We start from the raw sequence: 14,893 nt of genomic DNA, 5'->3' as shown, positions 1-14,893 counted from the left end.
GAAAAGGAAAAAGCCTTCTGGATGCTCAGGGCTTAGAATTAATACGGAATCAGCATCACCGGCATCATGAGCTCCCTTCACACAAATGCCACCTCGGTCTAGGACATTCTTGCAATGTGGCAAACAAGAATTCGTATCCTGATAATTTTATTTTTTTTGGTAGAATAGGCAAACTGAGATTTGGTCAAATTACAAATTGGTGTCCAAGCCTCAGAGAAACAGTCCTAGAGCCTCAAACTGAAAACCATTTGCAAGACTTTTTCCTCACAGTTCGTTGACCCCATCACTACAAAAAAAAAGGGGGGGGGATTTAATAGCTATACGGAGAGGTGGTAGCCAGGGAGACCAAGAGAGACCAAGAGCTGAGCTGTAATTAGCAGAACAAATCAGGATGCCAGTTTTAATAACTCCAGAAATTGGTTTAAGACTTCTTTAAAAATGTAAATCTACCCCTAATTATCTGAATGATGACGCTAATCTATTTATAAAGAATACAAACGCCTTTGACTGAATTACAGCCCTGAATTCAATTGAAGGGTACAGCTGACACGGCAAGCCAAGAGCAGCCCAGCTAAGGTTTTCCAAAGCAATTTCTGGAACCTGAGCCTTAACATTTAATTCCGCAGCAAATGCACTAAGGTGCGGTACATTCTAAGTGGGTGTTGACTTGGACAGGCTGAAACCATGTTACTCGCACAGCAATTTTTGAGAAGAAAGGAGCCAAAAGTACATAAAGCTGTTCGCAATTTAGCAAGTACATAAAATTACAGATTGCAAACACACAACACAACGACACAATCTGCCTCTCCGGAGGTCAGAGGAAAATTCTCTCTCCCAAGCAAATACACATGTTGGGCTGGAAAATCATGGAAGATCTTTACCTTCCTCCAGTGCATCCGGTGTTTATGACTGTAAAGAACTGATTTCTGGAATTATAATATTTAAAAATAAAGTGAGAAGGAAGATCTCCCAAGAGATCTATGTTCACTATATGGTGTCTATGTTTTTGTGCATGTGTGTGAAAGAGAGAGAGAGAATGCATTTATGTATGATAGAGTTCTCCACTTGACATTTCCATGAGGTTAATATAACAAAAATCTGTATTTCGATTAAAACCAGGACACTGCCTAAAGATGACATGAGTTATCAACAAACCCTACATGCAGAGATCTGTTAAGAGAATACCATTCATATCTTTCTCGACAACAATTTAGGGCCCATCGAGAGAGGCTTAAGTAATAAATTTCACAACAGATTCAAATGAAGATCTGTACCCACCACAGAGGGAGGACATGTCAGAAAACTAGCAAAATACATAGCAGTAAACTAGAAAAACACTTCAGAGACTCTTGTCAAGTCCTGCTCAGTATTAACAGTCAAGATAAATATTTCTTAAACACACCTCGGCTTCTACTCACCAGGGCATGAAAGGATGACACAGAAAAGATCCCAAGACGGCCCATTGCCACCTTCGTTGGTCGGCTTGCAAAAGCAAGTAGCCTTTTGGGGTTTGGCAGTTCCCCACCTTGGAGGCTAGCTAAGTAACAGCGGTAACGAAATAGGTCCATTTGGAACTGTTCAAGATTTTGCTCCCAAACAAAGATCTACAGTGGNACCCACCACAGAGGGAGGACATGTCAGAAAACTAGCAAAATACATAGCAGTAAACTAGAAAAACACTTCAGAGACTCTTGTCAAGTCCTGCTCAGTACTAACAGTCAAGATAAATATTTCTTAAACACACCTCGGCTTCTACTCACCAGGGCATGAAAGGATGATACAGAAAAGATCCCAAGACGGCCCATTGCCACCTTCGTTGGTCGGCTTGCAAAAGCAAGTAGCCTTTTGGGGTTTGGCAGTTCCCCACCTTGGAGGCTAGCTAAGTAACAGCGGTAACGAAATAGGTCCATTTGGAACTGTTCAAGATTTTGCTCCCAAACAAAGATCTACAGTGGTGAAAAGGTGAGTAAAAGGAAAACAAACGTTAACAACTTCATCCTACAAAAACGTTACAGATCTGTATGTTCTCAAGGTACTGATTATAATCCTAAAGGGTGAACAACAGGTACGCTAAGTTTCTTAGGAAACAGCAGCTAGAATCTTACTGTTTTCATAACGTGGTTTTTTGTTGTTGTTGTTGTTGTTTTTTTTTGCGGCAAAGATCTATGGTCATACATTCAGTTTGGTAAACAGAAAGTATATGTTAGTTGCTCTGTGTCCTCCCGTTACAGTTGTCACATGTGTGGGCATTCTAGCCCATCAGCTCCAAGCTCTGGGCCAGGACATCAAATATGTAGGATTTCTACCACTGGAGAATTCCAGAACTTACCAAGAGATGACTTCTTATAGAAAGACAAGGAAGGAAAAAAAAAGAAAAGTGAGGTGAATTAAAGATCACAGGCAATGAGACCAGGAGCTTTTGGGAAGAGGTCATGGCAGACAGTACAGTAGGAGAAGCAGAAAACACTAGAAGGTGAAGACTGAGGCTCTGGAATGTAATTCCAACCACAGAGTATATCCAAGATATGTGTCCTCATTTTTCAAAATGGCAAAGTAATACCTTCTTCCTAAGACTGAAGTGATATTTAAATGAGATTATGCAAGAAAACGACTTGGTACAGGGTCTGGTATACAGTGAAGGCTCAGTGATGTTAACGGTGATATGGATAATGATTAATGGCGGACATTGACTTTTTACTTGGACTTGAAAGTGTTAGCGTACATGCATGTTCATAGCACTATTCACAACAGCCAAAGTGGAAATAGCCCAAATGTCCATCAATGGACAAATGGATAATCAAACTGTGGTAGGTACAAAGATCCACTACAGTGTGGATAATCCCAAAACAGGACGCGAAGTGAAAGAATTCACACACCAAAGGTCATATGTTATGTAATTCCATTTACATAAAATGTCCAAAATGGGTGAGTCTGTTGAGGCAGAATGCCAGGAGCAGAGGAGAGCAATTTAACAGGTACGGGGTTTCCTTCTGGGGTGAATGACATTGTTTGGCAACTAGATAGACGCTGTGGTGGCTCAATATAGTGAATGAACGAAATGCCACTTGAATTGGACACTTTGAAACGGGTAATTTTACGCTATGTGAATTTCACCTCAGTGACAATAAATACAGTGTCAGGTAACAGAGGGTGAGAACCATGGGAAACCACAGGCTGGCCCATGCCATCAACCGTTCCAATGATTTAAATTCACTTCCTCACATAATTATTTCCTAAACATTAAGACAAAGTTTCAAAGCATGAGTAGATGGCTATCACTGACTTGGAAACAACTGGGAAGGCAAAAATGTCCTCTGTCACCTCCCTCCATCTTTCCTGACACTTACGCTCATACACTTCAACCACACGCACGTTTTTTAAAACACACTCTACCTTTTCTAAATGGACTGAGGAGTCGGGAACGCATCCCACCACAGCCGAGCTCCGCATCAACCTGAGCAGGTGGGGAAGGCAAACTGCAGACTTTGCCATTTCTCAGCTGCCCTAGAAGGAGCACACCACTGGTGGGAGCGGGATGCCTCCTCTATTAGATGTCTGTCTCTCCCTCGATGTAATATTGTTCCCTTCCGCTCATAACAATCAGCTGTGAACAATGGGTGAGGGAAACTGACAGTCACAATAAAGAATTTAGCAGCCTGGATGACAGGCTGACAACGACATAACCGATGACGCTGTGATTCCAAGGAGCGGAAGGACTTGAAAGACCTCACCCTCCCCCCCCCCCCAGCCTAAACACGGAANAGAACGATTACCTGATCTAATATGGTTTTCTTCTTCTTTGAATCAGTGACTGAAGACAGCTGCATTTCACCCATTTTCTTCATCTTTTCATCCATATCAATCTTCTGTTCCAGTTTTTTGATTTCGGACTTGAGGAGCCGGAGCGTGTCTTCCTTGTGGTGGTGTCTTGCGACGGCGGCTGCGCAGGCGGAGTGGATGGCCGTGATCCAGTTCTCCAGCTCCGTCTGGCTGGTGGTCTGTAAGGGGAGGTGGGGGAGAAGGAACAGCTGCCGCTTAGGTTATCAGCAGGGAACCAGTGCATTTCTAGAGAAGCCGTGGCCTCGGGAGTCGGGGTGCCAGGTCTGTATACGTCGTGGGTCAGGCTACCCATCCTGACCTCCTCTTGCCAAGAAATGTAAGTTGGTCTTAGGTCAGACACCACACCCACCCCCAGCTTCCAAGAGCTGTCTGGAATGAAGTCTCCATGTCGCTCCCTCAGTGCGCTTACTGAACTCACTTGTGATGGAATGAATCTTTGTGTCTCCCTCAAATCCAAATGTTGAAATCCTAACCCCCAGTGTGATGGTATTAGGGGGTGAGGCCTTTGGGAAGTGATTAGGTCATGAGGGTGAGGCCTTGCTGCATCGGATTAGTGCTCCTGTAGAAAGAGTCCAGGGAGCTAACTAGTCCCCCTTCTGCCAAGTGAGGACACAGCAAGGAGACACAGTTTATGAATCAGGGGGCTGGCCTGCCCAGAACTCAACCATGCTCCCACCCTGATCTTGGACTTCCAGCCTCCAGAATGTGAGAAATAAATGTCTATCGCTTAGAAGCCACCCGTTTATTTATCCATGTATGTTAATAGCAGTCCAAATAAAGACACTGTACACATGATAATCCTATATAGAGAGCTTAGTTTCTAGTGAAGAGGGTTGTTCTGAAGCACAGGTCAGTTTTCAGAGAGGGCTGGTCAGTTCCAAGGCTGAGAATGAGGCCAAGGGACATCACTGGCCAAGGAAGACATAACAGCCCTGCTCCCAGTGAACTGCTGTGACCCAAATCCAAAAGCTCTATTCCAGAGTCAAGCAGCAATGACACAATTAGGGTTGCGGAAGCTCAAGGCAGCCAGGAGCAGTATTATGTTCAGGGACACACGGGAGTATCTAGGGAGTGGGGCCACCCAGCAGCGAGGAACGGCTTTTCACATTCCATTTTCTTTAAAATGGCCACCCCCAGCAACAGACGCGCAACGTCAAAGTGACTCAAGGTGCCCGGAAACACAAAAGTCAGAGAACAGTTTGGGGGAGACAGCTCATTTGCAGTAAGACACCATTACTAATACTTCAGGAACTCAGTCAATGAGTATTTATGAAGACATGCTAGAATTTTCTGGGTATCCCCTTAAGCCTGGAGAGGTTTAATAAACACTCAAAAATTAGCTCACTGAAGAAAAAGGTCTATTCAGCCACTTCAGTACNTTATGAAGACATGCTAGAATTTTCTGGGTAACCCCTTACGCCTGGAGAGGTTTAATAAACACTCAAAAATTAGCTCACTGAAGAAAAAGGTCTATTCAGCCACTTCAGTACTAAAGTAACAGCCAACATCATTTTCATGCACAAACACTGATTTCTCTCTCTCTCTCTCTCTCCCTCTCTATGCATCTTCTTAGTTTCCCAACTCATTGGAGTGATGGCTGGCAAACAAAATTCCAATAACAGGCCCCCACCCACCTGGTACTCTGCACCCCTGCAACCAAAGATCACCCCAGTGTCCACATTATTTCCGATTCTCCTCAGTTTGGTATCCCACAAAGAAAACCGCAACACGGTGTCAGCCAACAGAGCCGCGACCCACCGGGCAAACCTAAACCATCTGGCAGTTGATATGTGTATAGCGAAGTTATGTGCCTGCGCCTAGAGAAGACGTCAGTGAGCTAGACGTTCTCACGGAGAAGCAGCAGAGCGAAGCAAATGCAATCAGCTTGTGAAAACTGAGGGGAGAAGAGGAGGCAGCAACACTGGAAATTCAAGGTAAATACTTGTGGGGACTTGTGGGTCTATCTAGCCGACTCACCTTTAAGGCTTAGCTTTGCCTCAAGTGGGTAATATATATCTTCTCTCGAAAGTCACTAGCTTACCTTTTATCTTTATATATCACTTTCAAGTAACTCCAGAAAAAGACAGAGTTTTAGGTCCTCCCACACATGATAAATGCACCAGGCTTGCTCCTGCCTGGCACGGAGCACGGGGTGTGACCGTGGAGTCTCTCGGCACCTCAGCAGCAGTGGGTATGTTACCAAGGGAGTTATTTTTCATCTATCTGGCTGTCTATCTGTCTATCTATCTATCTATCTGTCTATCTATCTAGGGAAGGAGCTTGGGCGGGAGGCAGAAATTAGCTCAGATGGAAAAACAATCTAGTGCGGATTCTTTTCTAAGAGAAAAAAGAAAAAAGAAAAGTTTCCAGGGGGCCCCTGGGTGGCTCAGTTGGTTAAGCGTCTGCCTTCGGCTCAGGTCATGATCTCAGGGTCCGAGGATCAAGTCCCACATCAGGCTCTCTGCTCAGCAGGGAGTCTGTTTCTCCCTCTTCCTCTCCCTCTGTGCTCTGTCTCCCTCTCAAATAAATAAAATCTTAAAAAAAAAAAAAAAAAAAAAAAAACTTCCAGGAAGAAAATACCAAGCAATGGTGAAGATACAGAGCAACCGGAATTCCCAGGCCCTGCTAGACGGAGAATATACTGCTGGTGTAAGTGCTTTGGAAAGCTGCTGGACACTATCTAAGAAAAGCTAAATACACGCACGCCTTGTGACCCCAATAACGCACCCCTGGTATACACTCAACAAAAATGCATTCATACGCTCACCAAAACATATACACCAAAATGCTTATAGCAGCATAATCTGCAATGGGCAGAACTGGACACCATCCAAACACCCATCAACAGCAGAATGGATAAGTAACATGCGGTATAATCACACAATGAAATACTACACAGCAAGGAGAACGAAAGACTGCAACACGAACACATCCCACACACGTAACACAAGCAGCCAGACATGCAAGAATACAGACTAAGATTCTATTTGTATAAAGTACAAACACAGACAAAATGAATGTACAGTCAGAAGTCAGAAAAGCAGCTCTTTGGTGGCAGTGGGGAAGGGAGAAGCAGCTGGAAGGAACCATGGGGGGGGCGGTCTCTGGGGTGCTGGCCATGCTCGGCTCCTCAGTCTGGGTGCTGGTTACACACACGTAGGACATGGGGGTACGAGATTTTGAAACACCATCAAAATGTGTACGTTTCTGTGTAGATACTATACTTTAACAGAAAGTTAAAAAAAAAANGAAAAAAAACCCTTCTAAGATCTAGTAGCCTAAATTTACATGTAATTTTTCTGTGACTATCCTAAAAATAATATATTTCAGGTTCCATTTTTCCTTAAAAGTTGTCCCTAGAAGATCGCAATAGAAGCTCTAAACAGCCTGATCCTTTCCCGGGGCCATGTCTCTGCCGTCCACTGGGGCAGGCGACGTCTGATAAACAGCGGCGTCCTTGAGCTGAAACATGCTTTTTCTTTGTACGTGCAGCTCAGTGGACACAAGGAGCGTTTAGACTTTAGGGGAGATGGTGTTTTCGCCTGTTGCAAAAGGACACTGTTGGGAGCGTCTCAGATGGAATCCATGCAGAGGCAGCACGCCACTGAGGAGAAGAGGCTCTGTTTTTCTCTTACAGAAATACCAGGCATGTCTTCAACGCTTGGTGTGAGGTCAGCATCCGCTCCCCCCAGCTGCTCCTCGCCCACCTCGGCCTCAATGAGAACCCCCCACTCCCAGGCCCCTCCTGCCAAAGGAAACCCTACATGGCTGATACCGCATCTGCAGAATTCACGGTTAAGATCTTCAACCCCAGATACAGGCTCTGCTAACTGAAATTACAAATTTAAAAAATAAAAATGTTCATCTAGAAGGGGCCCAGGTGCATTTCACGAATGGAGAAACCAAAGCCCCGAAAAAATTAGGTATAACACAGTAATTTATTATAAACCTTGATCTTTACCAATCCTGTGCTTAAAATCATTTTGTTAGACATGCCACACTGTTCCTGAACCCTAGTTCTCATCAATTCCTCCAAAGCCTGGGCCCCTGTGGTGTCATTTGTGTTGTACATGTAATATTTTGAGCTCTCCCTAGGGACATAGAAGGCTGGAACTTTCCTGCTCCCTTTAAAGTTTGGTGTGGCCATGTCATCTGGCTTTGGCCAATGAATTCGAGGGGAAGCGACATGTGTATTACTCAACAAAAGCCCGATTTACTCCCATTCTGGTCCCTCTGCTTACAGTCGTGGAAGCACGTGTCAGGATGACCCCTCTGTCAGCCTGGGTCCAGGAGTGTCCAGGACAAATACAGCTTCACAGCCAATGTCCGTCAGACATGTGGCAGGAACGAAAAGGTGTGTTAAGCCCTGGAGATATGAGGGCTGCTCCCTCATACAGCACAACCTAACCACCCTGACTGACACACTAGCTAAGTAAGAATCCCATCTCGATGCTTCTAGAAAAGTCTATGTCACACACTTTCAACCGCCAAGAGGAGCCATAATCTGATACGTTCTACACAACGACAGCCTTTTCCTCTCTTTATGTAAGCAAGCAGGGCCCCTTCTTCCCTCCACCTTTGAGGGTCTCTGCCAATCTCAGCCAAGGGCAACACACTCCATTCTGATGCCGGAGTCTTTGTGTTTGCATCCCAGTTAAGAAGTGCAAAGAAAGCACCTGGCCGGAGCACGTGATTCTTGATCTCGGGGTTGTGTAAGTTTGAGTCCCATGATGGGTGTAGGATCACTTAAAAAAAAGGAGGAGGAGGAGAAGGAGAAGGAGAAAAAGTGGAAAGAAAGACTGATACTAGCCGAGGAAGCTTAACAGCCTTTGAAAGATGTGCATTTAATTTCGGCAGAGCAGCTATCCTGAAACTTATTTATTTAAAGAAAGAAAGAAGGGGCGCCTGGGTGGCAGAGCGGTTAAGCGTCTGCCTTCGGCTCAGGGCGTGATCCCGGATGTTATGGGATCGAGCCCCACATCAGGCTCCCCTGCTATGGGCCTGCTTCTTCCTTTCCCACTCCCCCTGCTTGTGTTACCTCTCTCGCTGGCTGTCTCTATCTCTGTCAAATAAATAAATAAAATCTTTAAAAAAAATTAAAAAAAAAAGAAAGAAAGAAAGAAGGTGGTTGCCATGGGTTAGGGGAGGATGGGAGTGGGAACTAGTGTTCCGAGTTTCAGGTCTGCAAGATGAGAAGAGTCTGGAGATGGACGGTGGTGACGTATGCACCGTGATGTGAACGTACTTAATGTCACTGAATGTCAGCTCGCTTACAAACAGGTAAGATGGTACGTCACGTGTATTTTACCACAGTGAAGATTTTAAGAAATAGACAAAAGCACGAAGCCCCGCGGCCTAGAGAAAGATAGAGAGAAAGGTCTGCTTACAGCTTTATGAAAAACGTATCCATCAGTCATTTTAACCATTAAGCGCGCCTCCAGCCTCCACGCTTCTCCGGAACCTGTCGGTGGCTGAAGGCAGTTCCATTAGACAGAACTTTTGCTCCTGCTGTCCTGTCTAAACAGCACAGCAGTCTCTGCCCTTCTCTATCATTAAGCCAAATCTATTTCTAAGAAGCACAATTCACTAAATGAGCTTTTTGAAAGGGCTTGTCCATTCCCAGGGGCATACCCGGAGCTATGTGTCGATGAGAGGGTGGGCTAGGTCTACCCTCACTGCTGTCAACAGCAAGTTAAGTAGAAAAACTCTTGAACAGTTCATGGCAGTTTACAAGCTTAACAGTTCAGAGCTGGTCACAGCAGACCACTAACTTGATAGAATGCTTCCCAGTGTGGACTCTCCAGGATTTCAAATCTGACATGCTAGAAAAACAAAGCTGCTACTTTTGCACTACCTGCTTGAAGCAGGCAAGTTTAATTAGGGACATTACCTCTACTAAAGGTCTCCGTGTCAGAATCCAGTGGTCAAAAGGGCAGGAAGGAGAGACCCCTCCCCCACCATGGTCATGATTTCCTCCACACTCGTCTGCTTTCATTAAGCAAACAGCCACAGACAGGTAGCAAAACTGAATTTTGTGATTCTTCTTTTGCCCTCTGGAGATGCTATGAATACTGTATAAAGTTCAGTGAAGGGAATAAGCAAAGTTCTTGCCAACAGAGGAATATAATCAGCAAAAAATGCATTTTGCATAAGAGCCCCTTTGAGTGCAGAGTTAAGATGAAGCTCAGGGCTTCATTATGTATTTAAATAGATCTAGCTTCAATTATCCAACTGAATGGAGGATACTCAGTGATTTCAGATAATCAATGGTTTATGTGAGTGGCAGGAAAAGGGAAATTCATTTTAAACGAGAGAAATACTAGGGAATATAAGCCAGATCTAGGAAACTAAAATTTCAGATAATTTGAGTTTACAGAGGCACAAGAATAATTGTCAAGTAGGTTGAACTTCTTTTTTCCATTTTAAAAAGAACAAAAAAAAAAGGGGGGAATAAAGTTATGTGTTTTTAAGAGGTTAGTTGGGAATGAAGTTCCTGTGTGAATTCTTGGAAGTCTTGTTTTTTCCACCGTTTTTTTTTCATTTTAGTTATACGAGGCTTAAGTAAGCTGTCATTTTTTAAATTTTCTTAAGTAATCAAAAGGGGCTCAAACTCACGACCCCAAGATCAAGATTCGCATGCTCTAAGGACTAAGCCAGCCAGGTGCCCCAGTAAGCTATCATCTTTAACATCTGTAAAGAGAACTTAATATGGGGCTCCCCTCATCCACTGCACAAAGTCATACAACTGGGCACCCCCTCCCCACCTTGTACTCCTTCACCTCCCTAACCCCTCACCCACCTACGGTAAATTCTTTGGAGAAGAGAGGGTCCAGACTCCAGAAAGACAGGCACGAAAAGAGGAACCGTTTCCTACCAATGGGAACAAATGGAAGCCTGCCCAGTAAATGGCAATGGCAGGATTCATCTCTGGCAAAGCTAAGTAGCCCCGCAGAAAAGACCAAAAAATATTGTCCAATGGACACCCTCAACAAAAGGTCTTACCATCTGTTCATGCTGTAAAAGCCCCCAGTAGATGGCACAAACAATATCCAAGCATTTTCTTGGTATCTCACATTTAAATATGATCAGATAATCAAGGACCATCAGACATTTGATGAAAACCTCTAGCATGAAAGGCAGAGACCAAAGCACACAGAAAAAAATGCATCACAAAGAAAGAGAAACAATGCCTGAAGCCATGAAAATTTCCTGAAAACCCTGTAACAGCCTCAGAGACAGAGACACAAAGGAATCTAAAGCTATAAACAAACAAATGCACAGGTTACAATGAAAAAGGAACAATGAGGTAGAAAGGAGGGAGGAAAGAAAAGGGAGAGAAGGATAGAGGAAGAGAAGAAAGGAAAGGAGGAGGAAGGATAGAAGGGAGGGAAGGAAAGAGAAAAATGGAAGGGGAGGGTGGAAGGGACAGGAAGGAAAGAAAGGTAGGAGGGAAGGGGAGGGAGAGAGAAAAGGAGAGGATGAGAGAGAAAAGGAAAGCTTTCAGGAATAGAAAAAGTAACTAAAATTAAAATCTCAACAGAAGGCAAATCACTTTGAGAAATCATAATCCTGGTGATAGAAAATCATTCTAAAACTTCAGAAGAGAAAAATAAAGCCCACACAAGATAATCTGAAATGAGACTGGTATCAGAATATAAGTGAACAAAGGGGAAATAATTTTCAAACCAAAATTCCAAATTACTCAAAGATTATTCGAGCAAAAGGTAGAAGGAAGACTTTTTCAAATATGAACCATTCTATAGGAAGTTACTACAGGTTTGTTTGTTCATTTTCATGAAAATGAAGGAGCAAAAAGGAAGATTTGCAATCCAAGAATCTAACTAGGGTGATAAAGGGAAAATCAGGGTAACTATTATGCCTGAGGCCTAGAGAACAAACAGCTTGGAGCAGGAGGATAAAGGTCCAGGGAAAGGCAGTCTCCAGGGAACAAAACAGTACTAAGTGATAAGTAACAAGCCTGGGATTTAGAAAATACTGCTAAATAAGCATAAAAATAAGTAAATGGAGCAGAAAAAAAGAGGCAGGCATTAACTACAGGAAAAAAAACAAAAAGTTGATCAAGAAAGGAAATAAAATGATGGTACACTATTTGGCCCAGAAGCTAATATTATTTATATGGACATAGCAGCATAGAACATCCTAACAGTATAATGGAGACTATTGATTTAATCCTAAATATTCATATAATTATACAGGAATATGAGGAAAGGAGAATTCATATATAATACAGCTATAAATAGTCATCTATCATCACAGAAAGTCAGTAGTTAATGTCTAAAGTCAATTAAGAAATACTGTAAACATGTTAATGAGAAATGAGGATAAATTTTAAAAAAAACAAAAACAAAAAAACCCAACCAAACAAAAAAACCTGCAATTGAGCATAGTTCCTTTGGGGGCCTGAGGCTGGGGGAAAAGGTAGAGGATGAGAAGAGAATTTTACTTTGAGTCTTTTAAGGTTAATTGAATTCCTTAAAACTATGTGCTCATATTGACTTCATACAAATTTAAAATAACATAAAAAGGAAGACAAATACTGTTAGTAACATATTATTTGGATAATACGTAACAGTATACAGATTATATACTAAAATCTAGCACAGCCACAATTATATCTCTGCACTGTACTTTGAACATATGTGAAGAGACCTCTGAATACGCTAATAGTAGGGCATGTGCTGTAAATGATTATCAGCCCTGTGTACTCATTTTGTACTTCAACATCCCCACTCTCCATCAATACCCTCCTAAGAGCTAAGCAAATGGGGCCCCATATTTTGAAAAGACCCCTCCTGATGCCTGAAAAGGACAGGGTCCAGAAGGAACACCCCTCCCTCCCCCAAGTATACTTTCTCCCTTTCAGGGAGCTCTCTGACCCTGTATCGCATATGTGTTATCAATAAGATATGCTAAGGAGCTCCTGGACATGAGTCTATACCTACTGGGTTGTTCCCATCAGCCTATCTGGTATTTGTTTCACTAGACTGCATGAGATGAGCCACCAGAATGGTGTTGGTGAAGCTGATCTGGGGTGAATCAGATTCTTTATATAGATAAAGAAAATTTGCCTGGGGCTCCACACATCTTAGGAGTTTACCCATCTTCACAACTAATCCATGTCAAAACCAATGGTAAATATTTCTAAAGTGGCTAGCTAGAGGCAGGGAGATGATCTATGGTGATGGGAAAATAGGATTTAGCTACAGACTAAGGAAACATTTAAGTCAACAGAAAGAACAAAGACCAATATCCAGTTTGTCTTATCTGCAGAGAGCATGAAGTTAAGAGGGAAGATCAAATTAGGATCCAAGAAGATTTCAACAAGTTCATTAGAAGGGCAGAAACCACAAACACATGATTTCAGAGAAGTACATTTAACTTCTGCATTTAAAGTTCTTGAAACACCTATTAAAATAAGATGGAAGAGACCTTGGGAGGGTTGATGCTGTGGGTATGATAAACCACAAGCTCAGTATGAGTCAACAGTTTGGTGTGGTTCCTAATAAATTAAGGAATTGACACTAGCATTGTGGAAGAAAATGGGAAGAGTAGGAACCAAACTGTAGGCAGGCTGCCCAGGACTGACCTCATGGCGGACAAGGTGTTGGGATCTAGAACCTTACAAGGAAGAACATCAAAGAACTGAATCTTAGGGAGAATGGCTCAGAAACCTTACACAGGGAAGCCTAAACAGAAGACATGGCAGGAGACAGATGAGAGCTGTTTTCAAGCATTTAAAAGGTTATCAGAAAGAAGAAGACTTGCTTTAGACTTGGAAAACATATGGTAACAAAGGAAAATGACAGTAGTCACCAGAATGTTTTATTTCAACACAACAAAGAACTTGATAAGTCTTGGAGCTGACCAGCAAAGCAGATGGTTGAAAAGCTGAAAGCTTCTCAGGGATGGAGATGGTCATGTAGTGGGCAGGCTGACCAGCTGTAGTGGCTTTGCAGGGATAGTGTCTACCTTGAGAGCGAGGCTAGACTTTAATCTACTCAAGTCCAAGATGCCAAGTCCCCTCTGGAGTTTCTTCTACCAAGTCCACTTGATGCCTCCTTGTGAAAGAAGATTTCCAGACTTTTCCCTAATCTGGCTGTCCTGGTTCAGGGCATATGTGCCAATGACCTTCATCAAGTCCACATAGAACCAGATATGGCACTTCAAAATAACTGTCCAGAGCCTAAGAGCCTAATAACACTCAAAGCCTTAGCGTCTTCACAGGGAAGCCACATTCAACTTCTGTAAAGATACTTATTTAAGAGGAGTACAGGGAACTAGATACTTCTCTTTATAATTAAAATGAGAACCGTAACATGTAATGAGCATTTGCTATCTGTAAGACATCTGACTTGGATTATTACATCTAATCCCCAATTCATCATAATGGTGTAAACACTATTCTTTTTTCACTAGTCTCTTTTTAATATGCATGCTATATCCTCATACAAGTGACTTTCTAAATGATAAGAAAACTTCCTATGGAAAGGCAGTGACCCCTTAGAGAGATTTTCTACACTTCTTGAGATATATCATTGCATATGATTTTGTTTCCAAGCAGGCATCATTCTTACCATAAAAGCCACTGAGCTTTTTGGAACTGTATGTAACATCCACCAGTAATGGACAAAGGAAGGCCCAATACGAAATTGTAATTTGTAGGTGGTAGGCGCTGGTTCTGACTTCCATTTGGAGTGAAGATCTCTAAAATAGTTGAAATGCAGGAGCCATTGCCTCCCTTTGCAGACAGCACAGTAATTCTTCCACGTAAGCTGCTCTAATATTCATGCCCATTTTCACCCCCATCCTGCACACAAAACCCCTTTTCTGCTTTTGCTGGTAACATGAATCTCTTTACCATGGGCGGATCCAAGTAACAGCATCAAATCAGCAGCATCCAGGCTCTGTAAACTGTGTGCACTGAATTGAGCCCCAGGGCTGGAATAACCTACAAATTATTTCCATAATCGTGGTTGATCTCCCTTGCGTTAACCTCACCCCTTACACACACAGGTTTCTTTCAAACCTAGCC

The 14,893-nt window shown here is 43.0% G+C and overlaps 1 protein-coding gene across 9 annotated transcripts in view; it reads right to left on the bottom strand.

The window, feature by feature from the left end:
* Nucleotides 1-14,893, bottom strand: part of TIAM1 (TIAM Rac1 associated GEF 1) — a 371,077-nt gene that overhangs the window by 90,249 nt on the left and 265,935 nt on the right. For all 9 annotated transcript variants that reach the window (XM_034656384.1, XM_034656389.1, XM_034656398.1 and 6 more), the window contains 2 exons: nt 3,774-3,998; nt 1,761-1,946 (listed from right to left, as the gene is read on the bottom strand). In XM_034656384.1, the coding sequence (XP_034512275.1) occupies nt 1,761-1,946; nt 3,774-3,998 (411 nt within the window). The remainder of the gene's footprint in view (nt 1-1,760; nt 1,947-3,773; nt 3,999-14,893) is intronic.

Source organism: Ailuropoda melanoleuca, chromosome 1 (assembly GCF_002007445.2).
Source record: "Ailuropoda melanoleuca isolate Jingjing chromosome 1, ASM200744v2, whole genome shotgun sequence".
Taxonomy (NCBI): Eukaryota; Metazoa; Chordata; class Mammalia; order Carnivora; family Ursidae; genus Ailuropoda; species Ailuropoda melanoleuca.
This window is presented reverse-complemented; position numbering and strand designations above follow the sequence as displayed.